The 26382-nt window shown below is 42.0% G+C and overlaps 2 protein-coding genes across 2 annotated transcripts in view; one reads left to right on the top strand and one right to left on the bottom strand.

The window, feature by feature from the left end:
- Positions 1-632: 632 nt before the first annotated feature.
- Positions 633-20701, bottom strand: PRR14L (proline rich 14 like). Its single transcript, XM_030958891.1, has 9 exons — positions 20648-20701; positions 18952-19444; positions 17774-17855; positions 10245-16572; positions 7212-7280; positions 6262-6430; positions 5895-6001; positions 4882-4953; positions 633-4240 (listed from the first exon to the last, which is right to left on the bottom strand). The coding sequence occupies exons 2-9, from the start codon at positions 19399-19401 to the stop codon at positions 3964-3966; spliced, it is 7554 nt and encodes a 2517-aa protein (XP_030814751.1). The 5' UTR covers positions 19402-19444; positions 20648-20701; the 3' UTR covers positions 633-3963.
- Positions 20702-20887: 186 nt separating this feature from the next.
- DEPDC5 (DEP domain containing 5, GATOR1 subcomplex subunit) overlaps positions 20888-26382 on the top strand; it is a 43494-nt gene continuing 37999 nt past the window's right edge. The window contains 9 exon segments of the mRNA XM_030958893.1: positions 20888-21179; positions 21750-21867; positions 22582-22669; positions 23340-23386; positions 23723-23808; positions 24601-24684; positions 25348-25397; positions 25892-25961; positions 26272-26350. Of these exon segments, the coding sequence (XP_030814753.1) occupies positions 21810-21867; positions 22582-22669; positions 23340-23386; positions 23723-23808; positions 24601-24684; positions 25348-25397; positions 25892-25961; positions 26272-26350 (562 nt within the window). The 5' untranslated portion in view covers positions 20888-21179; positions 21750-21809.

Genomic DNA, 26382 nt, shown 5'->3' with positions numbered 1-26382 from the left:
AGGCCTCTCAGGTGTTCCTGCCTTTCTTTCCTGGAGCTTCCCTGCCATCTGTGGGGCCCGTGTGACACTGCACTTGGGAGAAGGCAGTTCTGAGAACACAGTGCTGGCAGCCTAGCTTTGCCAAGAGCAGCCTGCAGCTGATCAGGGATAAATTAAAAAGCTGGGTTATACACAAGATTTTACAGGTTGGGAGGGCAGGGATGTTGTTTTCAGACACAGACATTACCAATGCTTATTAGGACTTGTGCATGATCCTGTGCTCCAGCTATGATTCACAAACAGCACTGTGCTGCCTTGCACAACCTGGGGTACATGAACAGCCTCAGCCTTGAATCCCAGCTCTGAGCTGAGCAGGAGCTGTTTGTGCTTTCTGTGCTCCCTGGCTCCTGCTACTCTGCTTTCTGAAGAGATGGATGCTGCCTCAGTATTCTGAATAGTAGCTGAGATCATGCTTAATATCTGCCAGGCTGGGATGAAGTAAAACTAGAACTGCTGCTCTGTGTCTCAATAACAGCACTCCCTGTTACCCAACAGTGCTGATCTCGTTGGAGATTTGACCTTTCCCCCCTGCATGTAAGACATATTATCATGCATATTTACCCATACAAGCCTAAAGGCCTTAAAAACCTGAAAAGTTCTCAGAAAAATTTATTTCCATAAATTAAAAACACACACAAAAGAAACAGTAAAATTTTAGATTCACACAATATTGAACAGAAACAGAATGCCAAGACCATGATGGAGGCTAATGGCACAAATGTACAAATTCTCATTGAGCTATTTGTTACCTTGATAGCATCATACAGACTTTTAATCCACAGTTACTATCCATATTCTAGAAAAGCACCTGGAACATAATATACCAAAGGCCCACCTGAAATAAAATACAATGAATGAGAACTGCTTGCAGGAAGTCATATCCAGCAAGCACAGGAACTCAAATGTATGCAGACACAAGCCAGCCAGGCAAATGCTGTACCATACATTAAGGAGCCTTAGTTGCTCCAGTCATAGCATGATGAAAACAAGGAGTTTTTTATTCTTTTTTTTTTTTTTTTTTTTGAAAGTGATCCTTCTATCTCTGACAATCAGCAAATTTAGCAAAGAGCTGCTTTGCTCTACTAAGAGACAGGACATGGCAAAAACTTTGCAATCCTTCTCAAGCTGTTCTGGTCATCAGTTTGTGATGTACTTTCCATGGTGATACAAAAACATCCCCACTGGAGTGGGTCCACTTAATGAAAAGGCAAGTGTACATATCCTTCTGCTAGGGATGTATGCAAGACCCCAAAAGATGAATCCTCTACACTTTTTTCTTTTAATTAGCTGTGACAGAAGCAGCTCAGAATGGAAATGCCCAGCTTTTGCCCAGTCATCACTCCCAGAGTACAAGCAGCAGCCACAAGGAACATGGCTGTTCCATGAGTGCTGTAAACAGAAACAGAGGTGGGAAAGGAAAAACCAAAAAAGTGCATAAGCAGGACTGACACCTGTATGCTGGGGAGGGGAAGAGATGCTTGGTCTCCACTAGCTTACATTGTCATACAAACACTAAACCAAAAGAGAATAATGCTGTGTGTTTGGGTTTCCACAAACTAAGGTCTGGGAGAAGCTAAACAACTGCAACATCATTTTGTAACTCCTCCAATTTCTGTAAACTGAAGAGTATTTGAGTGTTTTCTTTGCTCTGCTCTCTCCACTGTAGCTTGTAGGAAAAAAGTTCATAAATCTTATTTCAATGCAATCAGAAACAAGAGAGATCAGGGAAGAAAGTAAAAAAACCCCGCCCTAAACAAAACCCAACATAACCCAAAGGAAAAGACTCAACACATTCCATGTTTTGAAGCACATTAGAGGTCTGAACTTCTCTTGGACCCAAGTCTCTTCCCCCCCACCCCAATCTTTATTTCCTTGAAAGCCCCAGTAAGGTTACAGCTTAATTGTGTCACTGGAAGCCTCCCATATTAATAGAAGGTGAATGAATGCTCTGTAACAATTCCATTCTATAGCATAAATCCATAAAAATATATCTCTCACTCTTGCTACCACTTCCAACTAGTCAATAATTGGGCTAATAAGCCAACATAGGGAAACTTTCAAACATTTTTTAGGAGGCAGTTCATCTTTGTTTTTTAGGGATTTCTTTTTACAAAAATAAAGAGGATCAATTAGAATGTTCTACAACAGCCCAGTGAGTTAACCAGAAAAATACTATATCAATATGTTCAAAGTTTGCCTTGTTATTTTACCCTCAAACTCCAAACACTACTACTCTAAGTGTGCACTCTCTTTTCTTCAGTCTTCCTGATTAAAGAGAATTAGTCTTCAAAACAAGAATATAAACTTCTACAAATCCCAGCACATAAGCTGGGAGCAAAACAAACCCAGATTAGATTTCTTCCAAGACTCAGGCACACACAGTGTAATAATTCTCTTCCATTTCTCTACTCTCAAAGCTCTGCAATTGAACAGATTGCTTGTTAACATTTAGTTTTCTGTTTGGTCAGTAAGAGAAGTGGTAGAGCAACAGAAGATAATGATGGTATTTGCAGTCCTGCATTTATTGGGACTTTATAAAAAATACCCACCCACTAGATATTTGCTCAATTTGAAGGTAAATAGAAACTCTATTATATGGGTAGATAAATAAGAAAGTGCAAGTTCAAGTGACAAGTGAAAGAAAGAACAGACTAATTAAATTTGAGCATCCCAGCAATGACAACTTTGTCTGAATAACTTCTCTAGGCACTAAGGGACAGAAATTACCTGAACAGCAGCTAGCATTGGAATTATGCTTCAAGTTAAGTTTAACAGAAGTTATGCCAGAAGGGAGCTCTCTTCCTTCCAAAGGTAGAGCTGAGAGATTGCCCAGTGCTGCATCAGATAATTACATATGGCCTTACATAACAAAAACAATGTCCACATACCTGGAGGCTCTTTGTACAGCACTGGCTATTAGGTACAACAGTGCTGTGCAGAGAATATCAAATTATGAGCTACAGGAATTGTAAATCTAAAATGGTAAAAAAAACCCCAACCCTTCTTGTTGACATTAAAATCAAGTTAGTATGAATAGAATTAAAATAACTTTAAAACAAGTATCAAAGATTTTGCTGGTCTTCCCTGCATGCAGCAGCTCAGCTCAGTTAAATAAAAATCTCTGCCTATGTATCCTGCAGCTTAACACCCTCATGGACCAATTACTTTTTCCTCTGGAGAAGAAGTTGGCATCAGCCAAGTAAGTAAAAAATCTTCTATTTGGGAAAAAATAGTACTGGGCACCATTTTTCCTTAAAACATTACCTTTTTGAGTTGAATAGTGTTAAAAGAAGGATATACAAAGTGCAAGTTATTTAATGTCTTATTATGTGGGGCTTCTGCTGCCAGGAGCCAGGAAGGGCAGAGATACTTAGAAGGAACCTTCTAAGTTAACAGAAGGAAGAAACAATTGAATGATAACCTAGACAGCTACTTTTAATTATCAAAAGGTTAGTGGTTTATCAAGCATGTGTTTGCTAGAATTTTTCTTTATCAAACACCATATCTCTTTTGTCAGCTTTTTAAAAATAGCCATTACAGTAACAACAGCAGACTCAAATGTGCAAATGATCTGGAGTACAGAGTTCTAGCATCACTGAAGGTGCACTACTTCCTCCCAGACACTCCTACTCTACCCCCAAAAGATATATAAACATAATTAATTAAATATAAGCAGTCATTTCCAGAGGTTGAGAAAGGAAGGGTAAATTTCACGTGGCTGTGTTACACTCAAACAGGGACTTAAAAGAATCCCTCCAACAGCATTAAAAAAAAATATAGCACCTTAAAGAGGGTCACAGCCAAAAACTGATTATCAGATGTTAGAGCAGAGTGGCAGAGTAAGGTATGAAGAAGTCAGTAGATTTCTCCCATGAAAAAAATACTAAAGAAGCTGACTGGACCATTTCCAGCTAAGTGGCTCCCTCAGATGCTGGAGGCCTGCTCCTGCTCAACCTCCTCTGCAAAAAAGGCTTCAAGGTCCATTAGCTTCTGACTCAGAAGAACATCTAACTCTGCACTCTGCAGTGCAGCCCTTTTTGCTCGGGTGAAACTCCCCACTGCTTTGATTTTGCCTCGTGTCTTCCTTTTCCGGGGGAGAGTGAAGTCCTGAAACTCCAGAATCCGCTTTCTCTTTTGCTGGCTGACAGAGATCAAGTGTCCATTTTTCTCCTTGGGCTCCTCAAAGATTGTTTCCAAGCTCCTGGTAAAAAAAAAAAAAAGAACAGAACTCATGAAAACCTTAGCAGCAGCCACCTTACCCTGACAGGGAGACTGGGGGATTTCATAACTCAGGTAAACAACTTCTAACTTTTAGATTTTTACAGCCCCTCCACACCTCTTGTAATGTTATCTACATCTTACACCTCCTAAAATGCACATCACTGTCAGCTGAGTTGTTATTGCTGCACAGACATTTGGGTGAAATCTTTTTGTATTTCAGTTCTAAAGCACAATTATAGAATCTTATTTTTACAGAATAAATAAGTTTGAACATCTGATGACAGGCCGTGATTGTTAGTATTTTAAAGAATATGTAATTCCCTTTGAATTTTGGAAAGTAAGTACTGTACTTTGGTGGAGACTGGAATGAATGGATAAATGAAAAAATATACAAATACATCCTTAACCAGCTGCAAATTCTTAGTTCACATTCTATTTCACTTTTTCAAATCCAAACAGTAAAATATATTATTTTCAAATTAACTTTCTCTAGCAGTTTAAAGCAGACCAATTTTAAGAACATATCTCCCTCTTAGCTTTCATACACCTTTCATTCCCCCCTCCCATCCCCCAATAAATTTACATTTATCTCAAGTTTACTTATTAGGAAGCAGAACCAACCTGGCAGGAGGAGGGGACTTATAGTTCTTGTTTGTGTAAATTTCTTCTAAACTAAATTCTTTCTTCTTAAGCCTGAAAAAGTAATGACAAATCAATCTAGAAGGAAGAATCTCATAACAACCTCTCTTCATAGCAAGCAGATTTACAAGAAACAAGTACTGTTTGCATTCTGTGCCTAAACTAAATGCTAACTAATTATGCCTTAACTAACTGGGGACCAGGAGGAATGAAAAATGAGCTCATAAGTACATAATGTCATACAGTGTTTTACAAGGTTGGTGTCAAGACTTGCCCTTTCTGCAGAGATCAATATTCCTTCCACCATTCTGCGATGCTTTGAAATAATGATGCTCAAAAGGGGAAATGCCCTTCACCTTTTTGTGAAAGCTGAGAAGAAGTCTTACAGTCTAACAGATTAACACTTCATCTCTTGAGACTGATTTTAGTTATTGACAGTTACCAAGCTGATCTCTGAGGAAATGCATTCCTTTGTCAAAGGTGGTACCTGTGTTTAGGACAGAAGTCACACTAGATGAAATATGACTAATCTGACCAGTATGACTAGCAGGCACACTAGATGACTGACTGCAAAATTTTATCAACAATTGGCTCTGTGGTTCCCCACACTTTCACTGAGCTAATGCTTCCCTAAGATCATACCCCAAACAAAGAAACTGTAAAAAACTCCCAACACAATTTGCATCAACAGAACTTCCTAACAGATCACTTCATCTCACTGTGCACTGCAGGCTGACTGATTTTCACTTTATCAAGAAAAATGTCTTTCTTCTTTAGAAAAATGATTGCATTGCAGTTTGCTTTTTCACATTTTGCCTAAACTCCAGTCAGTAGTTTTGATCCAGCTGATAGAGCTGTGTCAATCATTTCTTGTAAAGGAAGTAAACATCAGATGTCACTCAACTGGGGCTGTATAAAATAGTGGTGGTAAGAGAAGCATTTATTGAAATGATTACACTCATGTGCTTTGAGTCCATTTCAGAGGTACTGCTCACCTTTTTGGTTTGGGCAGTCCCATTGGAGTAAGGTTAGGGTCTGGCTTAGGAACAGTTTTCCTGATTCGGATCTGTGAGACTTTCTTTGGCCTCTTTTCTGGCTCAGTCTTAAGAAAGAAAGATGGAAAAGTTAAAGTCAAGGAAATTAAAACCATACTAGTCAACAGAATTCCCTTTTATTCTGAATATACATTATCTATAGAATAAACATTCCTCTCTGGTTTGCCACTTCTTTCTGCAGCACAGAGTAGGACCTGCAGCCTGTTTTCTCTCATCTTTAACAGTTACTTGATAATATCCAGCAGCAGCAGCTTCAGCTTCTGGAGAACCAAGAGTCTGAGAGGTCTAAAATATAAAATGAACTCACTTTTTTCAGTTCTGTGTCATCTTGGGATCTCAGACAAGCTGGAACAGAAGCATCTGCTTCATCAAGGGCAGGGATGTGGAGCTCAGATGCTGAAAGCCTGGGGGGAGATGGCAATGGCTCTGGAAGTGTGTGAGGCTTTGGGAATGGAGGAGGGAATGAAGATTCCAGACTGTAACAGAGAAAAGGGAACATGTGTAGACTGATACCCAAATGATAATGCAACAGCATTCCATGCTCTCAGGAGATGTTCCTAAATTGCAATATGGGCACAAAACAACCCATTTCACAGAAATGGCCCAAGTAAGTGAACTCTGGCACACACATACAGCCCAAACCTGCTGCACCCCACGTTGATACTGACACCAACTGAACTGCCAGAGATTTGAACATGTCATTTAAAACCCACTCTTCTCCTTTTCATACAGCTGAACAGTATGCAGCTCTATATATGAACTGACAGAAAGGGATCAATCCTCCTTTTCTGCCAGCAAATTTCTTTGACACAACTATTAATCATACTTTTTGTTTACAGATAAAATATAGCTGTGATACCTGCCATCCCTACACTTAGAAGGAATAGAAGGAAGTTTCAGCATCTATCATCCAGTTGCTAAGGCAGAAAGGACTTATATCCAAGTAAGGAGTCAAATTTCTATCCAAGTAAGGAGTCAAACTTCTATAGTTTCACATATTCATTTCATAAGAAGTGGCACAACATGGTTGAAAGTAACAGAACTGTTCTGTCCAATGTTCTATGTGGTGTTTGCATAACTGCCCCTCCACTCCTCCATTACATCACCCAGTCAGCTCTCCTCACCCACTTCCTAATCAGAAAGCTGTTCTGGAAGTGAACTGCCAAAAGCTGAAAGCCAAAATGACATTACAATGGCTTTCTGAGGAAGATTATCATCCCACTACTCAGAGTAAATACCAACACCCCAGATACTCACTGTGTCACATGGCCTGCAGTCTGCAGTGCTCCCATACTCTGGACAGGTGAGTGTGGTAACATGGCACAGCTGGGTCAAGGAGGAATGAAAAAACAAAACAAGACAGACAGAAATTAGGGCTACACTATAAAAAGATGAGAGAAAAATTATTAGTATAAACTGGATTGTAAGACAAGATGCTCATATCAGGAATGAGAATGAAAGACTAAAATGATACAAAAGAAAGCCACGTCTGTTTAGGTAACTAAATTTCATTGTTAGGGAAACTGTCCTGCTTTCATGTAAAAATGGTAGTAATGAGAAAAGGAAATAAAGGCACAGAAAGAGAGTGAGACAGTAATATTAACAGTCATAATTATTTAAAGTCTGAAAATTGTAATTCTTTCTATGAAAGTCTATTTTCCTTATTCAAAACTCCAAGTTTTTACAATTTAAGTAACCAAAAACCTTGAAGGACTTGGTCACTAAAGAAACTAGTGCACAATGGCAACAGTAGCAGGTAAAAGGAAGTACTTCCATTAAATTAACTCCGTGTTGTCCCTAACTCCCACAGCCTGCAATACACTCACTTGATTGGAATAACCAAAGGCCTTTCCATAAGGTTGGTAACTACCAGAATTCTATGGCATAAAAGTCAGCACAGCAGCTCTAAGTCCTTTGATATTAAGCTTGACTTTTGTGCCCAAATTGTTAACAGCAGGAAATCACTCAGGACAGCTTTTATTACATTCAACAGCAAATCTTGTATTTGCTGTTCTCTCACTAACCAGCAGTGAAATGCACTTCACTGTTCTAAAGCAAAGATGTTACAGCCAGACTGGAGTTCTGCAAAGGAAATGAAAACCAGCCATGCTGGAAGCACAGGGAAGTCCAACTACACTCAAAGAGGTCAGAAAGACTCACTTATTGTTTTTACCACTTATGTCAGAACTGTAACATTTTGTTTCAACATTCTACTCATTATTCCAGTGTTACTGGAACCTGTATCCATAGTGCAGCAGAGCCCTCTCTGTTAGAGACAGAGCTTAGTTTTTTATGCAATAATAATACAAAATTATAAGGACAGAAGGAAATAACTTTAGAAATCTTTAATTCAAATAAGCATTAATTAGAAAACAACTTCACTGAAAGAATGCTTTATTATTGATAGTGAAAGGGACAGTGGAAGTTAGGTAGGGCAACTACTTTAGTTCCTTGTTCTCCTGGTTATTAAGAACACAAACTGTGAGCGAAATATTTTAAAGAGAACAAATCTTATCCAAATGAAAATGGCCTGCAGGGAATTTTTCGATTTTTTCTGATTTTTAATTATCTTAAAACAGGCAAGAATTTCTGTCATAGTGGGAGCTGAAAAGGCTTTTACACTGCACCAAACATACCTCTAATATTCATGTACCAAACATCTGACTGGGACAGATTTACATCTGCCTCATACACATAGTTGTAAGGTATTTCAGAAAAAAAAACCAAATTAAGTCTTAGGGTATTTTAACTCTGGATTATTTTTCACTTGAAGATGTTTGATTTGAATACTCTCCCTTTGGGAAAAAGATCACCACTCATAGCAAAGCACTTTTCCAATGACTCCTTACATCAGGAATGAAATCCTCTTACACATTAGCTGACTGGATGTGCTGTCCCGAGCTGCTGAGGAGCCTGCACACTTAGGGATGTGGGAAAACCCCCAAATTCTGATCTCCCTGTCCAAGGAGAGCATGCCTCAGCAACACAAAACACTGAATTCACATTATACACACAACTAAGTTTTCAAAATACTATTTTTTGTTTTTAACAATGTGTTATTTTAAAGTTTAATGCTCAAACTGTACTTTACTGCTAAGATCACTTTCAGAGTATAGAATGAAAATGGAAGCAAGTCCCATAGAATGTGCTGCAAAAGTTGTCTCTATGCCATTATTCAACTTAATTCTTTTAGTGCAGACAACTCCAGAATAGAGCAGTGCTTTCACAAGCTCACTCACACCTTTGGCAGACATTAGAATTTATATTAACAAGTGATAAACTTTTAGGTATGTTACCCATTTATACAAGGCAAAGTGCAGCATTTGTTATCTGGCAAGATTTTTCGTTACACTTGTGTCAATCTGTGACACAGGCTAAATTCAACAGCTCTCCACAGACTGCCACACTAATCAAACCAATTAATTAAATAGACTTTGGTACAGTGCTCATGAAACCCTCTGCCCAGGAATTGCAAGGTGACAAAATCAGGGACTGAACTGCCCTATGTTACTGAGGGATAAAGGGCAAAATCTTTGCTCAAAGGCATACAAAAATCCTGGAACAGAGCTAGGAACTTCTTTCATTCTTTTTATCAGCAAAATGATCTTAAATGCTCATTGCAAAGTAAAATTAAATATGCACAGTAGATTTCAGTCCTCTTCCCACTTGTAACAAGATTGACACACAGAGAAAAATTCATTACCAATGTTAACTGGAGCTACATTTGCTTGTGCCAACATCACATATGAAAAGCCATAGCATGCATAAAGAGGTTTCAATTAGCATAGAATGGTCATGGAATACAATTAAAAATGTTACTGAATGACACCCCCCCACCCTTTACAATTCTTCCTAACCTGATATTGAGCGTTTTGCAGTGGTTCCAAGGGGTATTTGTGGCTCAGACCTCTGAAAAAAACTTTCCTACCTCAGAAATCCAGTTCCTCTGCAGTCACTCTGAATAGACCTAATGAAGTAGCTCACCTTTTGCATTATATACTCTGATGCATGGTGTGTATATTTTGCAAGGGAGAAGAAAATAGAGTTAGCCATTCTGCCAAAACAGGATAGTATTAAAGAAGCGAAGGCAAATATATTTAAATTCAGCTAAAAGACTGTTCTGTAAGAAAGGATCTTCCACGCTGAGCCATTCCTGGAGCAGAATGTGTAGATCTGGAACAGGAGAAACTGACCCTGCAGTGCAAGCTGCAATCACCCTCTCCCTCCCAAAAAGGAGCAAGAATATACCCTGCACACATTTAATCTCAGAAATAAGGTGATGGGTTTTACCTGTTCTCGATGGCCACACTTGGCTGCCACTTGCAGTGATTGGAAAGGAGAGGAGTGATTTCAGAAGGACAGACAGCGGGACCGTGCTGACTCCATATGGACAACACCCTGCCCAGGGAGTATGGCAGTGAGGACACCAGGCCATCGGACACACACCTCGGCAGCCTGGCCCCTTTCAAACCCTGGGCCAGCTGGGATATAAACAGTCTCTGGATGGTGGGAATATGGCTGGTTAAGTTTCTTCTTCTTGTCCAAATCCTGTAACATCCAGGGGAAGAAAGTGCTAACACTGTGTGAAGGCCGAGCGTGGAACAACCTCCTCTTCTTCCAGCTACAGTGTTTCTTCCAGGATCAGGATGAACAGCAACAGTCCTGGGGGTTGTTGTGGAGTGAGAGGAATGAAGATCATTATTTATACAGGAATCTTCCTGGAAAGCTGTTGTATCTGAACAGCTCTGAGACAGGAGAAAAGACAAAGTCCACTTTGAAGCTGGTGCTGGTGTTTCTCTGAAAACTGGGCTGTGATGTATAGAGTGCTGGGATGTAATCCCTCTGAGGTCTGTCACAGGACTGGAGTCCAATTTTATGTGAAAAGAAACTGGGAAAACTGAGGTGTCCAAGAAAGAGGCTGGAGGCTTGTGGCTTAAGTCTGAAGAAAGTATTTTGGTAGTTTCTACAGGATAAAGTGCCAAAGGCTGAAAGCTGAACATCTTGGTGCACCAGCTGTCAGCCCAGCGTGAGTGTACGTTCCTGTTAATGCAAGAAAAGGCTTCCAAGAGATTTTTAGATCTACATTGGCTGTACCTGTCACCCACTGGAAGAATTTCAGAAGAATATGGTAGAGGTTGTAAGTCATGGCTGCTTTTGGCAGGGGCCAGGAGCTTGCTGGCCATTGCAGACAACTTGCTCAACAATGCTGGTTCTTTGGTACATTTTCTAAATTTCAAGCTGTTCAACAAACTGCACCTCTTGGCCCTCTGCCTTGGCATATGCACAAATCTCATGGCTGTTTCCTTTTCCACTGTTGGTGGTTTACATGGAAAGTACAAAGATTCCAGAAGCGGGTTTTCCTGTTTAGGGAATATTTCCAGGGGAATCTCAGAGACGGGTGAACTTTTAATTGTTTTGATTTTTCTTACAGTTTTTAGCTGATACGATGTGGGAACTTTTTTGCATGTCCTTCCAGGTTGTATTTTTAATGGAAGAGGTCCTCTTAGTTTATTTGTAGTTCCTCTTCGTTTATTTGTAGTTCCAAAGGCACCAGGGATCCCATCATACCCTAAATTAAGGTTCAGGTTTTCCATTTCTGAATCCTGAGTCTTCAAAAACTGTGAACTAATAAAATCTGTGGTAATCTTTGGCCTTTTAACTTCTTGTAAAGTGCTACATAGTTTACTTTCACTGCCTCTTACAGCAACAATCTCCTCTGAAGCACCTCCAAACTTCATACTTCTAGATGTCATCAACTCAGCTGAAGAGCTGCATAGGAGTTCAGAACTGTGCAACATACTTGGCTGCAGTATATTTTTTGCTTTCTCCTGATGTTCTAATTTCTGTTCTTGTTGTGCCTTGCCCAACTGATGTACTTCCATCTTTCCATACCTCTTCTGGATAAATACTTGACGTTCCTCTATTTGATCAAGTCTCTCTGAACATAAAGCCCCATTTTCCTTGCAAACTGCACCACTTGGTATTTTGTCCTGGCCTTCTGTTACTTCCTTTACATTATCTTTGCTCCATGCATTCAATTTGTAAGGCACACACGCTTCACTGCAAACCACACAGTTTGGGGATGGTTCTTTGCAACTGTCTGATAGTGTGCTCAGAGGTGGAGAAAATGTGGGTGTTGCATCATCCTGCACTTCTGGGGCAGCCTCTGTATCAGATACAGCTCCAGCCTCACAGTCATGCACAGTTTCTGAAAGTACACTGGTACCTGCTGAGTTTGGGAGCTTTGTATCATTTTGTCTTTCTTTTAAAAGATTATTAAGTTTGGATCTTGGGATTTCCTCCAAAACCTTTCCATAATTCTCAGTCCTGATGGGGACTGTTTTGCTACCAGACTCTTTAGAATCTTCCAACAAGGCCCATGGACAATCTTTAGGCAATCTTCCTCTAGGGGCTACCTCTTTTCCTATCATCTCTTGTACACAGGTATTCTTAAATTTCTCTTGACCAGGAGGACTTTCTGGTGAGCTCATGTCCATGTCTTTGGTTGGTGTGCAAAGCCCCTCACCTTTCAGACTTTCTTTGCTGTGGGCACAAACTCTTGAGCTTTTGGCACCATTCAGAGAGCCAGCTGCTGATTCATTTCCTGAAGATGGAATCTCAATATTGCTGGATTTTTTCTTCACGGAAATTGTTACAGAAAGGATTTTTGTCATTGAAGTGTCTTTGCTGAATTTTTTGTCTGCAGATGAAATATCTCTTTGTGTATTCTCAGGTGACATACAGAGCTTTTCTTTCTCAGGCAGAGAGATGTGAGAGTTCAGAGCTGACACAGTTTCTGAATCCACCTGAGTCTTACTAGAAGTTTCTTGGATGTCAAACTTTTTAGAATGGGATGTACAAATACTCCTTTGATCATCAGTTTCTTTACCAGGCTTAAAAGTTAACTGTGGGCAAGAGTTATTGAAGATAGGAGTTAGACTCAGACTTTCTCTGTTTTCTGTATCTGACAGCACATTTATATTTTCTGGCTTATCTGTATTCTTAAATTTCTCTTGACCAGGAGGACTTTCTGGTGAGCTCATGTCCATGTCTTTCACAGCTGGCATGCAAACCCCCTCACCTTTCAGACTTTCTTTGCTGTGGGCACAAACTCTTGAGCTTTTGGCACCATTCAGAGAGCCAGCTGCTGATTCATTTCCTGAAGATGGAACCTCAATATTGCTGGATTTTTTCTTCACAGAAATTGTTACAGAAAGGATTTTTGTCATTGAAGGACCTTTGCTAAAAACTTCAGCTGAAGATGAATCACAGTTATCACTTTGTGTACCCTTGGGTGACATACACAGCTTTTCTTTCTCAGGGAAAGAGATGTCAGAGTTCAGAGCTGACACAGTTTCTGAATCTGCCTGAGTCTCAACACAAGATTCTTGGATGTCAAGCTTTCCAAAATGAGATGGACAAACGCCCCTTTGAGCACCAGTTTCTTTACCAGGCTCAAGAGTTAACTGTGGGTGAGAGTTATTTAAAGTAGGATTTATACTCAGACTTTGTCTGTTTTCTGTATCTGAAAGCATATTCCTGTTTTCTGGCTTGTGTGAAATACTCCCATGAATTGATGAAATGGGCAGAAATTGAGCACTAATTATATTTTCCTGGTTCTCCACCAACCACTTTATCTTTGGCAAAGATTGCTGCATTTTGTTTCCTGCAAACAACAGCTCTGCTTTCTCTTTTGCACACTGGATAAAATGAGCCTGCTGTGAGCACTGTGGTTTGTCATCAGAAAAGTCTTCTTCAAGAGCTCCTTTACTGTATCTTTCACATCTGTTCTCATGTTCTTGTAGTCTGATTGTCTTCTCTTCAATTAGATCACTAACAGAGTCCGTGGATCCTAAAGAATCTTCATTTTCCACACCAATTAAAGAGTCCAAACCCATTACATTCTCTTGTACAGGTCCTTTAAACCTGGTTTCTCTTGCACATTTATGGTCTAACAGAGGCAGGTCACCACCTGTTTTTAGCAGAACCTCTGCACTGTGATTAGGATCAGTTTTGTCTCTTTCCACAGAACCGGTTGTGCTTTGTGAGCCAGTGTTTGGTTGGTTGGTTAAACTTTCTAAATGTTGCTCACTGCCCAGCACTGGGACATCAGACTCACTCTGACAGGGATGAAACTGATTTCCCAGTGGACAAAGGGTCTCCTCTGTTCGACCAGCATGTTGTGTTGGAACATTCACGTTGTCCAGTGCTGGCTGTGGATCACAGGTTGAAGTGCCACACTCAGAGGGATCAGCTGGGAGCAATGGCATTTCTTCCTGCGCACGTTCTCTCTTCCATGGGCCTAACAGAGAGTTGTAAAATCCAAAATTATGAGCACAGGTGTTTTTGTTCAAATATCTGACTAATAGCTGTTCACTAGTCCTATTTCTCTGATTGCCTTCAGGAGCATTGGGGGAATCCACAGCTCTTGTTTTATCAAACTCATCTGTCTGGGAAGCACACATGCCAATGTGTTCTTTTACCTCATCTTTGTCACAAACAATTTCACTGCCCATTGCTTTACAAAGATCAAATTGTTCCACAACCTCCATATTCTTATTTGAAACTTCATCTCTTGCCAAGGTAGCAGTAGACTTCTCTGCAGTATATGCTGAGCAAAACATGGTTTTTCCTGTGGGAATATCATTTGTCCCATGCAGAGCTCTACCTCTGTTGCCCCAGTCATTTTCACAAAGAAGAGATCCACGTGCCAAAGGGGTGTGTGCTTTTGGAAAAATCACTGCCTCTTTATTGTTATGTCTTGATGAAGACACTCCTTCCAAATTATCATTTTCTTCAATCTTATCAACTTCAACACCAAAAGACTGACTGTTCAGGAAAGCTTCATCCACATGTGTACTCCCTGATAAAATACAGGAAGTGCTGGCAGCTGTACACTGTTTTTTTATGCTCTTGTTATTACAAACCCATGTGTGACAATGTTCATTTTCTAAACCAGTGATCACTCTCTCCATATTTCCTGCAGAAGATTTTGTATTCATTTGGGATACTCTGCTTGCTGTATTAGGGTTATCAAAAGTCATGGAATTTACAGAAGACTTGAATTTGTCTTTATGAAGCAAAACTTCAGCAACTTGTTCCACTGGTGTTCCAGAAGCACCAATTAATTCTTTTCTAGACAAATTATCCCAAGCCTTGTCCCTGCATGAAACTTCATTATTAGTACAAGGAAGACACTCATTATAATGAGGTTCTCTTGATTTTTGTAAAACAGGAGGTAGAGTTACATTTAGTGTATAAAACAAATTTCTTTTGTTCCCAGTGGATAAGCTGTCATTACTATCAGCTTCTGCAGCTCCAGCTAAACCACCAGCCAACTCTTCTGATGTTGTATTGCTCTCAGATTCCTTTTCAAGCAGTTGTGCCTTGGGCGAGTCTTTTTCTAGCTTGGTACCAAGATGAAGACAGCTGTGGTTACTGAGAGGAGGGATTTTATTGGCAGTACTATAAAAGCATATGTCTCTCTGCCCAGTTTCATGACAAGCAATGTTACTCGTTTCCACCCACAAACTATTTTCTTTTGTATCATTCTTGCATAGGTCACTGACAGAGAATTGCCACTGGTCCTTTTTCAACTTGTCACCTTCTGATGGGAGTATTTTAAATTTTTCTTTTGAGAACTCCTCAGGAGATGAAGCAACAGAACCAAAACCTGGAGATTGATACTGCTCAGAATTAGCAGCCTTTTGAGCTTCAGGCCAGCTACAAATTTCAACGTTATCTCCCACAGCAATTTTTCTCCAGACTTCAGCAGCTTCTTCAGATTCAGAGCTGTATGATTTTCCTATAGCAGCACTTAATTCCCTAGGATCAGTTTTTGCACTAGGTAATCCTTTTTTCCTTACCACTGAGATCTGCTCTAGTGGTACAGATGTGGAGGTTTGGTTTTTTAAAAACCCAGTTCCATGATCATAAAGAGTGTGGTGTTTGATGTTTTGGGGAAGGTACTTCTGGGGGGTTTCACTGATTATTCTGTGAACTGCAGAACTGCCTTCTGGTGGCATATTTCCAAAGTCCAGATAACAGCTGCTTTTCAGAACTGGACACAAAACTTCAGAACTTTGTGTGGAGAGTGTTCTACAGCTTTCTGCTGAGAACAACTCATGAGGTTCATTTTGTTCTGGTACAGGACCCTTAAAGAAGTCATAAGCATCATTTTCTTCATCCTGCTGACAAGTCTGGCAATTAGCAAATGACGTACTGAATTCATTGAGAGGATTTTGTCTGGGTAACTTTTCTTCTCTAACCTCCAACACAGATACACCATTCCCCCCTGTTCTCAATGGCATGGCAGCATGGGCTTCTGACCCACTATAGTCAGTTGTTTTTTGTGGATGATCTGTAGCTGCTCCAATGTCCATGACTTTTAAAGGCTCTAAAAAACCTAAGATGTTGGTTTCTGAAACCCCAGCTCTGGCCATGACTGTGTCTATGTCTGGGCATTGATTGCCCTCAGGTGGAAGACCTGTACTCACTCTGTCATTGCTGTATCCTGCTTTACTAAATATCCTAGTCCCATCAGCCTTCATACCTTGTACTTCTTCAGTGAGCTTTGGCAGAGTTTCAGCTGTCACCTGAACATTTGCTTGGTTTTCTTCTGCATAAGAAAAAAATAAAGCAAATCAGAACCATATGCTAAACTTAGAAATTAGAAGGCATTCAGCTTATTAAGTACCTTTTGTTGTTGTACACAACACTCTGTGCAATGTTCTTAAAAGTGAGAATTGATGCTATCAATTTTAGTACAAGCCTTTAGAGGAAAAAACAAACTATTCCACCACAAAGGTAAGGTAACAAAACCAATCCTTTTCACTACAGACATTTCCATGAGCAGCAAGCATTCCAAGTCCTGCACGTTTCAGATTCCTCTAATATCAAGCTAGGTGAATGCAGGTCCTGAACTTAACACATAGGAAGCCATGGCCAACATTAAAATAATGCTTATTTGTAACATCAAAATTCAGCATAGGCTGGTACTTGATCTGCTCCAGCTTAGAAATAGGGCTGGCCATTGTGTGGCCATTTCCATTTCTTCTTCCTTGGAGACATGTCTGTCAGTAACTCATCCATAGGAAAATAAGACATATCTCATCTGCCCAAGCAATTTGGATTATTCATAAAGTTTTTTCTATAAAATCACAAAGACAGTGCTAATTAAAAAAAGTTACTGTAGAATATCTTCATACTCAAAACTTTACAGGAAACATATTTACTCAGACTTCTGCAGATCTTTTCCTTATCTCCTAGCAAGCACCAAGACTAGATGGCATTTGTTAGCTAAATACAAGTTTAGGTAAAGATAGCAGGGAGAGAAAAGAAGATAATTACTAGATGCAGGCAAAGTGACCAAAGTACTTGGAGCTAGAAAATTATGGAGGATTATAAAGAAATTAATAATTACTTTAGCTGTCCTCTTTATTTGGATTCTGCACTTTTAATTTTACTTCTTAGAACACTCACAAATGAATGAGTAGTACTTATATATATATATACATATGCTATTACTGCTCTCATATACTCCATCTTTGAAACAAAAGGAAATGCAAAATATCTGCTATTAAAAACCTCTTCTGCTCTGGAAACAAGTAACTAAAACACATCTTCTACAGAAAAGGTCTTGAGGCAAGTACATACCCTGCCAGGAGAAAGTAAAGCATTAAGTTTTGATAGTGTTATAGTTACACAGGGTAATACTTTCTAAATGAGCCATCCCACAATCACTCATCTGTTTTAAACAAACAATAAATAACTGGGAGAGAAGCAGGGGCTGGATGGAGATGTACAGTTAAAATAACTACCTGTGCTCCTCAGAGATCCTGGAATTTCAGTACAGTAGGTTCTCAAATACTTTGCCTCTTGCTCATTTAAGTGAGGGTCCTCCTGAAACAAGACAGAAATATGGTCAGACATGGTTAGTTATGGTTAGACAGAATAACGGTTAGATTTTCTGAAGTGTTTCATTTCTCAGGGACTGCATGTGCTCAGCTGGGTTAGTTCAGAATAAGAAATTCACTAAGAAACCTCCAGACACATCAGCCTTGGCAAGAGGCAGCTTTGCATTGCAAGGGCTTCACACAAGCACTAAGGATTTATCCCCAAAACATTGCTGTATTTATCAGCAATGAAGTCTTGTGATGTGGCAGCTAAAATGTAAGTACATGGCTTAAAATGCAAATTGTTGAAAATTGGAATGAGAAGAGTAATCCAGTCTCCACGTCTAGTTCACACCCCCAAACCACTACCACTAGACTCCTGGGAAGATGTGTCTCCATTAGAACTTGCCTTCTACTAGAACCTGGGCTCAAACCCACAAACCCTGGAACAGGTGACCTAGATCTGCCAGCAAAACCACCAAACCATGATCCTACAACCAAACTACCTGCATTTAGAAATATGTGAAAATTCATCTTGAAAACTGAATTACTATAGAGAATTTAATAATTTTAATTTCATAAAAGTGATAAATAATTTTTAAAAAATGTCAGATAAATCAAACAGATATCAAAATTTGGAATTAAACACACAAAATTATGCACACCCAATAATTAAGGTAAAACACTCAGCTGTGCACCTTTTTCTGTTATGTATCTGCCTTACACCATTCCAGCAGTATTTAAGCAAGTGAAAACATTGGTATTTTAAAATAAAATAAGACAATACTGAATTATTGTCTGATTTTTCCCTGGACCCACAACAATCCAGATACTGACACACACACACACACCCCCTGGATGTGCCCAAGACCAGGCTGGACAGGGCTCTGAGCAACCTGGTCTGGTGGAGGGTGTCCCTGCCCATGGCAGGGAGTTGGAACAAGATGACCTTCAAGGTCCTCTTCCCACCTAAACCATTTTATGATTCTATACTAGAAGACACAAAAAAAAGAACCAGGAAACCCAATGCCAAACCCACTGCCTAGTGACTCTAATCCTAAATTCAAATTATCACACAGGGATTCACTTCTGCATTCACTTACTTGTTCTGACCAAGTTTCCCCCAGAGTTAAAGGACAACATTCAGCATGATGGTCCTCAGCACCTTGTGCCTCTTCATCTTCTTTCTGGTGTCCATCACCAGAACAGTCTAGTTTCCTAAAGTGTCTTTTTCTGCTTTTTTCATCCTCTGCCAGGTCTCCAGCCTGTAGTAATTCTTCAGGAAAGGATTCTGCTGGCCCATGAGAAATCACCTGGAGCACACCACCCAAATCCTGTGTCTTGTGGCAGAAGTTTCCTATGGCAGAAGTCCATGGCCCATCCCTGTGTGCCAGCACAGGCACTGGCCCATCAGACTGTGCATCCAAGCCCAGGCTGGGCCCCGGCACTGCCATGAGGTCCCTGGAGATGCTCTCTGGCAGTCCAGTGTACGACTCCTCTATTACAGCAGACACAGAAGAATCAAGGAGAGACTCCACCCCAGATGAGAGCATCAGGGCTGTTGAAGATCAGTTGCCCTGAGCTTTTCAGTTTATCCTAAAAATAAAAGCAACATTAAATCAATGTACATTGGATTAACCATAGAAAACCCTGAGCTGGAAGGGACCCTCAAGGATCACTGAAATCCAACTTCTGGACTAGTTTAAAAAGAAAAGCTTAATTCCGCAAGATTCAAGTATATATGTTTAAGAAAGATACTTCCAAATATGTGTTTAAGAAAGGAGCTGAGAAGAATTTGAGTATCTAAGGAAATGCTTCAAGAACAAATGAAGAGAGTAAAGCAAAACAGATATTCCCAAGCCTCATTTTCACATTCAAACATCTCCCTGCAGATTTAACCACATCTTCTGAATAACCTGAGAAGAGATTATAAAGCAAATCACTGGGGCTTGTATCAGACATCCTCCTCCTTCACTAGAACTAAAGCATTGTTTGATTTCCTGGGATTTTCATGAGTTTCTAGTCTTTGGAAAAAAGCTCCACGTCTTCTTCACATTCTCTGCCTGAAACGAACACTGCCTAAGCCACCAGCCAGCAGCCTGTGCCTCTCATTCTGTGCTGTCCCGGAAAGCAGAGGGTGCCTTGTGCCAGGACACAGCCCCAGTGCGGACCCTCTTCGGCCCGGACCCGAACACGGGCAGCGGCTCTGTGAGCACGGGGCAGGAGCTCCGGCTGAGCTGGCACCGCTGCTGTCGGCGCCGGGACAACCCCGCCGTGCAAACGCCGCCGTCAATGGCTCCCGGAGGCTCACGCACAAGAACGGGATAAGCCAGGCCTTAGAGGAGCACCAGTGACTCAGTTTAACAAAACACAGGCTCATCAGCCGAGCGCTGGTCCGTGCTCCTCTAGCAGGAGCAGCCTGGACAGACACCGGGGAAACTCGCACCAGCCCCCCGGGAACACGGGAGGCCACTGGTCCCAGGAGAGCATCGCCGCGCCGGGACCGGGGGCGACCCTTTGTTCCGAGGGCCGCAGCAGCGCCGACAGAGGCGGCCCCGAGCCCCGCTCCTTCTCCGCGGCAGCAGCCCCGCACCGGCCAGACCCGAGGGTCCGCAGCTGCCCTGCGGCGGCGCACCGGAGATCGCCGCTCTCGGTAATTACACAACCGCCGGTGTCTCGCCCGGGCTGGGCAGGGCCCGCGCCGGCCGCTCGGGCCCGCTCCAACTCCCGGCGGGCGGCGGCGCGCGCAGGAGGCGGGGCCCGCCCGGCGCACCCCCCGCCCCGCCCGCTGCCGTTTACCTGAGCGGCGGCGGCCGCCGGCCCCGCTGTGCGCGCCCGCCGCGCCGCGCCCCGCCCCGCGCGCATCACTTCCGCATCCGGGGCGGGCCCGGCGCGGAACTGACAGCCGCGGCTGTGGCCCCGCCTCCGGCAGCGCCGGCCCCGCCCCTCACCGGGCCGGGTCCTCCGGCCCCGCCCCGCGGTGGGCGTGTCCCCGCTCCTTCCCACGGTGGCGGCGTGGGGGTCACGTGGCGCGCGGCCCCGGACGCGGAAGTGCCGCGCGGTACCCGCGGGACGGCACCGGCAGGGCAGGGCCGGGCCCCGCGTTGGGCGCTCCGCGAGCAGGGCCGGGACTGCGCCGCGCTCTGCTCTGCTGCGGCACGGCCGGCCCCGGCCGCGCTGCCTGGGCCTGTGAGCGGCACGGAGCGTTGAGGTGTCCGGGCTCCCTTCGCGCCCGGACTGCGCCGTTCTCCCCGGTGTCCTTCCCCCGGGGCTCTGCCGTGAGCCGCCTCGCTGCTCGCTCTGCGCCTCTGCGCTACTGCCCCCCGTGCGGGTAAGGATCCCGACGGGCTCGTGTGCCCCTCGCCGCTGCTCCGGGCAGGCACTCGGGTGTCTCGGTGCGCTTCTCTTTTCCTGTAAGCGAATGGACGCAGCGGTTCTGTAGCTGTTTAATGCCATAGGCACGGCAGCGCACTGGAACCGCTTGGCTTTCTTTGCTCTCCGCTCCGGCCCTGCTCTTTGAGGCGCCCCGGTGCGGGTCTGCCGGCTCGCAGCACCAAGCGGCGCTTCTTTCCAGGCCCTCACCAGTTCCAATTTATATAGTTTGTTTTAACAAATTTTAGTTATACGGGGTTTTTTCCCCACTACGACTCTCTAGCTCGGTAATTAACTTTCTGTAAAGCACTTCTGCAAGCTCAACCCTTTAATCTATTAAAAAAGCTCACTTTCGGTCCCTCTCTCCTTGTGCCTGTACCTGTAGCTGCCCCGCACTCTCCTGTGCTGGGTGCAGCTCTGCCGCGCTGCGGTGAAATCGGCCGGGACAACGCGCTGTGTTCACGTGCAGAACATAAACAATGGTTCTGCATTGACACGAGATCTGTGTTTGCTTTCCTTTCTATGTTAGATATGCAAGATGCCTTTAACTGTCTTGGCTCGAAGCGTCTGAGAGGAACTGGAGCTCAAGATGAGAACCAACAAGGTGTACAAGCTCGTCATCCATAAGAAGGGGTTTGGAGGCAGTGGTCAGTATCTCCTTGCTCGTAACAGTGAGACCAACACTCACTTAATTGAAAGCAATTGTTTTATTGTAAAATTGCAATTGTAAAAGAGTGAAGATGGAACTTTGATGTAACAAGCAGTATTGCCAGCCAGAGTCTGGAAAGCTCTTTCTAATAACAGGATACAGCAAAATAAATGAACGTTTATTGGAAGAGACCAAGATTGTATCTAAAAATAAAACAGCTTTACTTTTTCTTCCTCCCTTTTGTTGCAACACTTTTCTCTTGATCTGGTGTTTCAGTCACCTTGATGAGTGACATATATGTCAGTGACTTATGACTGCACATAGATGTGTTTCTGAGCACTAATAACAGTGCCACTGATTGGATTGCTCACTGCTTCTAGACTTACACATTGATAAATCTTGTTGAGATTCTATAGCTGTCTACTTTCCTGCTTGTGTTTGTTGTATGAAAAGTACAAAAGATGATTCTGGTTGCCTAAATAAGACACAGTCTTTTGTGAACATTTCTTTTGTGAAAGTTCTGTTATTTGAGTTGTTTGTGCCTGCAGGAGTGGCTGGGTAGGGACCCTGTTGTGTGGGGAATAGAAAGCATTTTGCTGATGTGTTCGTCTTGGTTTGGTATATTTATGTATGCTGAGCTGTTGTAGGCAAACATGCAGGTGTCTGTTCAGTATATATCTGTTCACTGCCCTCATTCATTTATGTCTTGTAGATGATGAGCTGGTGGTGAATCCTAAAGTATTTCTTCAAATTAAGCTGGGAGATGTTGTGGAAATTGCACATCCCAATGATGAGTACAGGTGAATTCTCTTTGCTGCTATCAGTAGGTTGGAGCACTGAAAGGATCTGTTCATGTGTAGTGGTTTCTAGAGTGAAAGGCTTTTAGGGCTGACATAACTTTGCTTCAGGATGCTGCCATGATGTTTTTCTGCCTCAAGAGAAGTAAAGAGGTTAATTTTAGCAAGAGCGCTTCCTTAAATTTTGTGGAATTCTTTGTGTTTGGTGTTAGTTTGCTGATCTTCTGTAGGCCAAGTAGCACCTGAATGTGGATTTGACAATATCTGTATCGTCTTCCTAGATCTGCTCTTACCTAAGGATTATTCTCCTATCCTACAGTATATCTTAGACAAAAATAAAATTTTGTGGCCTTGTTGTATGAACCTGTTCATCCTGCAGCCTCTGTCTGAAAGGCAGCAGTACACTTGTGTGAGAATCTGAGAGGTTCTTGTGTGACCTGGTTTCCCATTTGTAGTTTCATCTTTACCTCAAGAGTACCTTATAATTATGAGGAGTGTAAGGAACAAGACAGAGGGACAGATGGAGAGGATGGTGTATGAAGCTTTCTAGAAAATATTAATGTTTCTCTATCTTATCCTGTGGTGCATGTTACTAAATAGTTTTGTGTGTGATTTACCAGAGAGATTGTTGGTATCTCAACTTGCCTACCTTTTTTTCTCTTCTCCATGCTAGTCCCCTGCTTCTCCAAGTGAAGTCACTTAAGGAAGATCTGCAGAAAGGTAAAACTTGAGACTTATGCACAGTAAAATCATAGGAAGGATGACATGCCTGGGCTGTACCTGTGATTGACTGGTGCATGTATTTTAATTTCAGAAGAAAATCAATGCTTTGTCTGTTTAGCAAGAGAAGGATTAGAGTTTTAACAGAAAACGGGCAGTTAGTTCTAAATCTGTTTTTGTTTCGGTAACAAGAGTATGGTTTAAGCAAACCTGGCTTTTTAACCTGAAATTTGTGTGTTTTATGACAGTCTGACTGTGCTGGTTTTGTACCTGTAAGCCACCTGGAAGCTGTTGGTGACATTGACTTCTCTGCTGTCCTTTCTCATTCTCTGGCAGAAACGATAAGTGTGGACCAGACAGTGGCACAGGTGTTCCGCCTGCGGCCGTACCAGGATGTCCATGTCAATGTTGTTGACCCAAAGGTCTGTGCTTTTGCCACTTGTTTCCATCCATTCCATCACTTGACTCAAGTTACAGCCCTGTGACTTCCCATCTACAGTAGTCTGGGGGAAAAAAGGCTTTTGTTTTTTTATGAAAGATGTTTAGTCTTCTTCTCTAAGAAAGTGAGCCTTAGGCTTTTGAATTATTTGTTGGTTTGTTATGTGTCACTTCTCTCCCTACAATCTCTCTTCTCATTTTGAACTCTATGATCCTGCTTCAACAGAGCTTAGTAGGAATGTAGACGTTTCACATATTTTTAAATTTCAGAAATTCATGAGAACCAGGCACAATAAAGAAAAGCAGAAAGTAGCCTAGTCAAAAGAAGAGCCATGGCCTAGATTTGCATTATTTGGTACCACAGAGCCTCTTACAGAGGCATTTCCTGTAAATGTTCCAACTATTAAAAGAGCTGCAGTCAGAACTTACATTCTGCACAAGACAAAAGTCTGCAGGAAATGAGGTTTCCTTAATGTCATGAACAATGGCAGTAATTTATTACAGCTTCCAATCTGCACTGAGACTTATAGTACAGATTTAGTGCTAGGGCTTTTTCTGATCACATTGTGCAATGTTTTGCAGCTCACAGTAGCTGAGGTACATACACAACTTTGTTATTTATTTTTATGGACTTCCCCTTTATCTTGCAGTTTTAGGGATATTGACTTGCTTTTGAATGGCTCTTCTTGTAATATTTGGTTATTAAATGAACAGATTGGTGTGCCCTACTTAAAAACAACAGTAAAATCTAAGCAGTGTTTTTCATCCATTCCCAGGAGGTGACCTTGGACTTGGTGGAGCTGACATTTAAAGATCAGTATATTGGGCGTGGGGATATGTGGAGGCTGAAGAAGAGTTTGGTAAGGCCCCTGCTGCCCTTGGGCAGGGTGCAGGTGATGAACCTTTTCTTTTACTTGCTGTGGATGAAAAGAAGTGCTTTGCAAAATGCAGAGAGCCAAAGACAAAGTGCCTGCAGCTCCTGAGGATCTTGTGCTTTGAGTGGCACATCAGAGTTGGAGAAATGGCTGTAAATGTTGCAGAAAAACAAATCCCATCAGTTCCTACTCCACTGGTATAGTTTTGATTACTGCCTTGGGCGCTGAAAATGCTGTAAAGAGTTTTTTTGCTTATGTTCTGAATTTTAATGATTACTACATTTGGAAGGAATTGAATCCAAATGTTTTTCAAGTAGAAGTATGCTGAAGTGTCCCCTCTCTGAGAGTATCACTTAATAAGCAGCTATTAGAGTATCTTCTGCCTGCATCTCTGAAGTGCAGTCTTTAGTTCCTCTAAGTGCAGTGAATTAGGCAAATGATCCTAGTTAGAGGTGATCTGTGTTCAGAGTGATTTTCTCTGTCTGTTACAGAGGTTCTGTAGGCTGAGCTGTTAGTAGTAACTGTGCTGAATGGATTTTGTGACTTCTGTCATAAAAATCATGTTTGCGTGGTGCCAGTGGGTTTTATGTGTATTGTTCTTCTCACTCTGAGCCTGCTCTTCTAACAAATGTAATTCTTCTTTCCTAGGTCAGCACATGTGCGTATGTCACCCAAAAAGTTGAATTTGCAGGTATCAGGTCAGTGCCTCCTCTGAGGGCTTACTGTTACTTACTGGTTTAACTTCATTAATTTAAAGTATCCAACTGGAGACTCTTCTCTGAAAAATCCTTCATGTTTCATTGTTCCCTTACTCATCTACAGATTTCTGTCTGCACCATGGGGTGGGGGAAGGCTTCTGTCTGGTTTGGGGAAAAAGAAACTAATAGTAGGGCAGCCAGCTACACTCGTGGCCTCTGATGGAGGCCAAATAATTTTATTTTTATCTCATTGAATATTTATCCCCCTTCCCAAGCTGTGTTAATAGTTCAGAGGAGATTGCTTCAGTTTTGGAGTGACACTGGGACAAGGAAATGTGCAGGTGCAGAGGGAAATGGCTGTTTGACATAGTTTGGGTTAAACATCAGGTTTTAACCAAATAAATCATCCTTGACTGCAGATTTTGGTACTTACTTGCTCAAATACTGATTCTCTAATCTTCATATTCAAATATTCTGCACTTCTTTTCTTCCAGGGCCCAGGCAGGTGAACTGTGGGTAAAGAGTGAGAAAGTCACTTGTGGATACATCAGTGAGGACACCCGGGTAAGAGCTCAGGAAACACGGAAAGCAGTTTTTCCCTTTCTTTCCTTGCCTGCCAGGATTTTTGTATGGATCATTGGAATTGGCTGTGTTGTGAGGTGAAGCATGGCAACAAGTTCAGGACAATGAATCATTATTGAACTTCAGCTCTGCTAGGAATGGCTTTTTAGAGGGAAAATGCCAACTTGTCAGAGGGGAATTTCCCTGTGATGGAAGGGCCAGAGTTGTGTGAGTTGCTGTGTAGTTAACCTCTTCATTTGGGCCTTCTAAAGAATGTACTTGGTTTTAAATGAGGTCTTGCCTTCCTTTGCAGGTGGTCTTCCGCTCCACTTCTGCCATGGTTTATATTTTTATCCAGATGAGCTGTGAAATGTGGGATTTTGATATTTATGGTATGTAAGTAACTGTGGATGGTCACAGCTGT

The sequence above is a fragment of the Camarhynchus parvulus genome, chromosome 15, assembly GCF_901933205.1.
Source record: "Camarhynchus parvulus chromosome 15, STF_HiC, whole genome shotgun sequence".
NCBI lineage: Eukaryota > Metazoa > Chordata > Aves > Passeriformes > Thraupidae > Camarhynchus > Camarhynchus parvulus.
Note: the sequence above shows the minus strand (reverse complement) of the source record. Positions and strands in the feature narration are given on the sequence as shown.